This window comes from Coregonus clupeaformis, chromosome 19, assembly GCF_020615455.1.
Source record: "Coregonus clupeaformis isolate EN_2021a chromosome 19, ASM2061545v1, whole genome shotgun sequence".
In the NCBI taxonomy this organism is placed as follows: domain Eukaryota; kingdom Metazoa; phylum Chordata; class Actinopteri; order Salmoniformes; family Salmonidae; genus Coregonus; species Coregonus clupeaformis.
In genome coordinates, this window is record NC_059210.1 from 53,297,282 (window position 1) to 53,302,610 (window position 5,329).

Consider the following 5,329-nt stretch of genomic DNA (forward strand, 5'->3'; position numbering starts at 1 on the left):
TGTGTGCTTGTACAAAAATGTAAATATAATTTTCAGCCTGTCGAAGGCTCAATCCACACACACACTCACACATCGCTCTCTCTCTCTGATTGTGATCAAGCCTCGGTCAAGTAAATGATGCATCTTTAATAGTCAATGATGCAGTATAATGTATGACCTTGGCAAGGAATTCAGTCTACTTTTCAATGAGCTCTATCTATCTCCTTGTAAGGGAACACAGAGAGAGATACATTATGCATGTCATCCATTAATAATGGACTTGAGTCATGTTACCATCATTGCTGTCAGAACAAATGCCTTTGCTATCCATAGCATGACACATTATGTGGATAACCACATTATCCAGTTTATCCAATCCATTACAGTCAGACCATTAGCCTTGATCTTTGACCTCATGTTCAAGTTACAGCACATGAAAGGACTGCTTACTTTATGAAGGTATTGTTTGAAATAGTAAGCAAAAAAAATAAAGAAAATTAGATGGATTTGAAGAGAAAATAATTATATAGATATTTAATATCCGCTCCTCATATGGGCTATACATTGAGCTGAGTAGCCTTATGTAAATGAAATTGTATGATGAGACGTCCTAATTCAAAATCTCTCTCACTGCTCGAGTTATCCCGAGAGTGTATTGGACGTTTGAAGCACATAGCCCCGCCTCCATCTACCAGGATCTTACTGCGTAAAACACAGACCACTGTAGCTGCTCTATGTGCTATGATGCAAACACTTCGAAGTTTTAGTTTGGATTGAGAAATATCAACTTGATTCGTTTTCATTGAAGGCAACGGGATAAAATAGTTACGCTTCAAAATACATCGCAGTCGGGCTTTAATTGCGTTCATTTAATTGCATTGGGCTACGTTGTGGGACATTTTGTGCCATTAATTCCAAAGTCCTCTTTACAGTATGAGGTGCAGTTATGGCAAGCAGTAGTAAGAAGTCAGTGGCGAGGACCCTGGAGGATCTGACGCTTGATTCGGGTTATGGTGGAGCAGCAGACTCCTTTAGGTCTTCCAGTGCTTCCCTGTGCTGTTCCGAGGCACATATACCTTATGCGCATGGGGGGAATGTTTGGCATTTAACCGACTCCATGCACAGTCGCCACAACAGCTTGGACACCGTCAACACCGTCTTGGTCGAAGACGCCGAGATCCTGGATTGCTCCGGCCAGTGCGCTAAACTACCCGAGCTAGAGGACGTGCCATGGAGCCTCGGGGAAGTAGAGAGCGCACTGAACAAGGACGAAGAGTTGAGGCTGGGGGTCGTGTCACAGGAGATCCTGGCTAGGCTCTCGGTCCTCATCAGCCGCGCACTCGTGAGGGTCGCCAAGGAAGCGCAGCGCCTGAGTTTGCGCTATGCCAAATGCACCAAATATGAGATTCAAAGTGCCATAAAGGTTGTCATGTCTTGGACAGTCTCGGTGAACTGCATCACCGCCGCACTCAGTGCCTTGTCTATGTACAACATGAGCACTGAGGACAAGTTCAGCCGCGGAAAGTCACTCAGATGCGGACTCATTTTCAACGTAGGGAAGTTCTTCAGGTGGATGGTGGACAGCCGGGTTGCGGTGAGGATCCACGAACACGCTGCCATCTACCTGACAGCGTGCATGGAGAGTCTATTCCGAGAGGTGTACGCACGCGCACTGCGCAGCGCGCTCGTGGAGAAAGATAATGGGATCCCGAAGTTCACTGTTGAGTCCCTCGAACAGGCCATCAACAACGACTCGGAGTTATGGGGGTTCCTGCAGCAGTATCAATACCTCATTTGTGGGAAGAATGCAAGTGGTAAGTTGTGTGTACATGACTAGTTCTGTGACGCACCTACCCAGTGCGTAATTCTGACGAATTCTTCATAATTTTGCCCAAAACATGGTGAAGTGCTTTCTTATCACCATCTGTAATATAGTCATTATCAAGTTAGGAGTTCACTTTCTCATACTACAACATTTCCGATGGACAGGGAAGGAGAAATAATCATGACCTCACATATCTCCTCTGAATTTTTTCCTGTGTCTGACATGGCAGGATCATCCTGGGTCCTGGGTAACCTCACTGAGCATGGTTTATTTATGATGATGGAAAGTGGTATTGTGAGGGGGGGGCAACCTGGAGCACCTAACCCCTATTGGCTATGATCTATCTATTAAATAGATGACATTCTCAGTATTGTGAATGCATGATACATTGAATCAGGCTATAATTCACCTGGGGAATATCTTGGGGATTTTCTTTCATGTCTTTAGCTTCTCATGCAAATCATATAAGGGAAATTATCTCATTGCATTACAGCTTTCTCAATGGCTGTTTCTCAAACCTAAAAAATTGCAATTTAAACGTAAGCTCTTACCTTCAGACTTCTTAATTGCTCATCCATACAGCAATACATTTAATCAGTTATAACCTAATAACCTAATGTAATAATAAGGTCATTTAATAACAGACTGTATTACCTCTGTGATAGATGCATTCAAAGTGCTGCTGTGGCTCCATACTCCAACAGGTTTATGTAATACAGAGCCCCAGGACACATAAGTGTTATCATGCGTTATTTTGAGTGATGTGAATGGGACTGAGATTGAAAACACAGAGGAGAGGTCCCTACTGATGCTGTTTTAAAGAGAGCTAAGGGGCAGGAGAAAGAGGACATGTCAAATGGCTCACACAATGGTCAAAAGGTGGTGGCTCCTAAAGACAAACAATCTTTCCATAGCACATTGTCACACCTATTGCAATTGCAACAAGAGAAGGCCTTAACTGTGGCCTAACTGTAGAAGATTATGACTTTCACAGCATTCTCATTTCCAATTTGTAACGATTTATCAAATATATCAGTGCTGGTTGGCCTTTTCACCCCATCCCAACCTCAACCCCTTATATCTTTCCAGCCATTCTTTCTCTGACAAGTAGGAGTAGGGTAATTGAGGTGATTCTTCAGTATTATGGTCATGACGGCCCCTCTCTGACTCAAGTGATGCATCTTTATAGCATCTCTGCTGCAACCAGAGCTATTTTCTTTCGCTGGTGCTTTTCATAAATAGAACTCCAAATACATTGAGGTGATTAAATCTCCCTATTAAATCTCCCTGTAGGACTCCTCCTCCCGCTCCCCTCTTCATCCATCCTCTCCTCCCCTCCCCCCTGAAGCCCTAGAGTAGCCCCCTGTGCTGGCAGAGTGGGCTCCTTGGTCAGAGAGAGTGTATTTTTCCTGCAAGTTAGAGGTCAGAACACCTGTTTTGCAAGTGTAATTGTTATAGGGCCCAGAGTTTCTCCTGACCATGTGATCTGACCAGGGAAAAATCTGGGCCTTATAGGCTAAGGTCCCAGAGGTCCTCGTTAGGTCATGTGGTTAGTAAATACTATTGGAACCTAGTTTTAGTTAACGCCTTACTTTTCAAATGTCCAAGACCAAGAGAGCAGCATGTTATATCTAAAGAAACTAACTATCATTCATTGGAAAGAGCTATTATTATACAATCCTCTACATTTCCCACTTTCCGGTGTGAAGTAAAGGTGTATTAATGTACTGTATGTGGTGAGCATTTCAAGTCATGGGAACCATTGGAACACAACAGGGTCCATTACCACGACCACACACTACTTCTGCTTACACAACACTCTTCCTCCTATTCCTTCCCCCTGTACTCATGTATACTGTAGCTACTAGCTGTTCTCCGTTGGCACATCAGGCATATGGTAACCCTGGCTCACCCCTCCCACACACCCCAGGGGTTCATTTCAGCAGCTACTGCCTCAGTATTCTGCTCAGGTGTTGGGTTCCCCTCTCTGCCTGTGGTATCCTGTCAAGACAGGAAGCTTGTTCGGTGGCGGATTCGCAGTGGCAGCCCCCGCAAGCTCAAGGCAGGGGTTGCTTGTAATTTCCCTTTGTACATGTCACAAAAAATGTATCGAGAAACAGGACACTGATGCCCAGGGGCTTCTACCCCCTGAGGACAACTCGAAATCACACCTTGGCTGTGAGATGTCGTGACTTTAGTGATGCACCTTTTCAAGTCTGGGCAGATGTTATGGAGATAGATGGTAGCTGGGAGGAGGGTCTCACCTCGTGTGGTAGAACCCTCTCCCATGGCATTTTACCCTTCACACAGCTTCCCCTCTATCAAACGGTGACATCCAAGTACAGAAATGCTTCGTAGAATACATAGCTCTTTGAAAATATAGCACTAGGATATAGTATACATTTAGGATGAATAGGCCTTCTGGGAACTAGGGGTGGAATTCAATGCAACGTCAATCAAAAAGTGACATTTAAGCAACAAACATTTTCCTCCGTAATTTTTATTTTATTTTGCTGCAGCGCACGTTAGACACGAGGCTTGTTTCATTTAGGCTTAAGTTAATAAGATGTTTTATGTCAGTATGGTATGCTGTGTTTGGGTGTGTATCTAGAGTCTATGAAGACTGTAGCTGTGAGAGAATGTGTAGGTTGAAGTTCCAGTCAGGGGGTTCCATTCAGGCCAGGGCTCCTTTGTGCCTTATCCAGTGTTTCCCTGTGAGGTCGGTGCCTGGCGGCTGGCGCCAACAGTTTGACATGTGCTGTGGTAAGCATTGTGGTCCACCAGGAATGACAGCGGTCTGCTGTGGTACCAGCATGTATCAGACCCTGTAATGTCTGGGGCTGGGATATCTGTGGCAGATAAAAACACACACATATACAAATTCATACACGCACAAACGCATAAAATGTACACACAAACACACGCACATACACACACGTTATGTTGTTCTATCCTTGTGGGGACCTAAAACACATTTCCATTCAAAATCCTATTTTCCCTAAACCCTAACCCTATCCCTTACCATAACCCTAACCCTAAACCTAACCACTTCCCCTTACCCTAACCCTAATTGTAATCCTAACATTAACCCTAACCCCTAAGCTTAAAATAGCCTTTGTCCTCATGCTTTACTATCCTTGTGGGGACTTTTGGGGATTTTAGGTCCCCACAAGGATAGAAGAACCAACCCGCACGCATGCACGCACACACACACACACACACACACACACACACACACACACACACACACACACACACACACACACACACACACACACAAAAGCCCCTTGCAATTACAGAGCAAAACTGGGTTTAATAATGATGAGCTAGGGCAGGCAATGTTAATGTTAGATGGTGTGTGGTAGTGATTTCACAGACGTTTGAGGCGAGGAGGGATTCTTGCCAACTTTACTTCAGATGATCAAGCACTAAGACGTGATCAAAACCAGCCAACTCCTCACCCAGGACCCAAGGGGAAGATGGATTGTGTGTCTAAAGTTTATCTTCAACATTATGCTTAGCGGC

The 5,329-nt window shown here is 44.5% G+C and overlaps 1 protein-coding gene across 2 annotated transcripts in view; it reads left to right on the forward strand.

Moving 5' to 3' along the window:
• The first annotated feature begins 691 nt into the window (after positions 1 to 691).
• Positions 692 to 5,329, forward strand: part of LOC121532269 (ankyrin repeat and BTB/POZ domain-containing protein BTBD11-B-like) — a 112,694-nt gene continuing 108,056 nt past the window's right edge. For both annotated transcript variants that reach the window (XM_041838115.2, XM_041838116.2), the window contains exon 1: positions 692 to 1,793. In XM_041838115.2, coding sequence (XP_041694049.2) covers positions 926 to 1,793 — 868 coding nt within the window. In that variant the 5' untranslated portion in view covers positions 692 to 925. The remainder of the gene's footprint in view (positions 1,794 to 5,329) is intronic.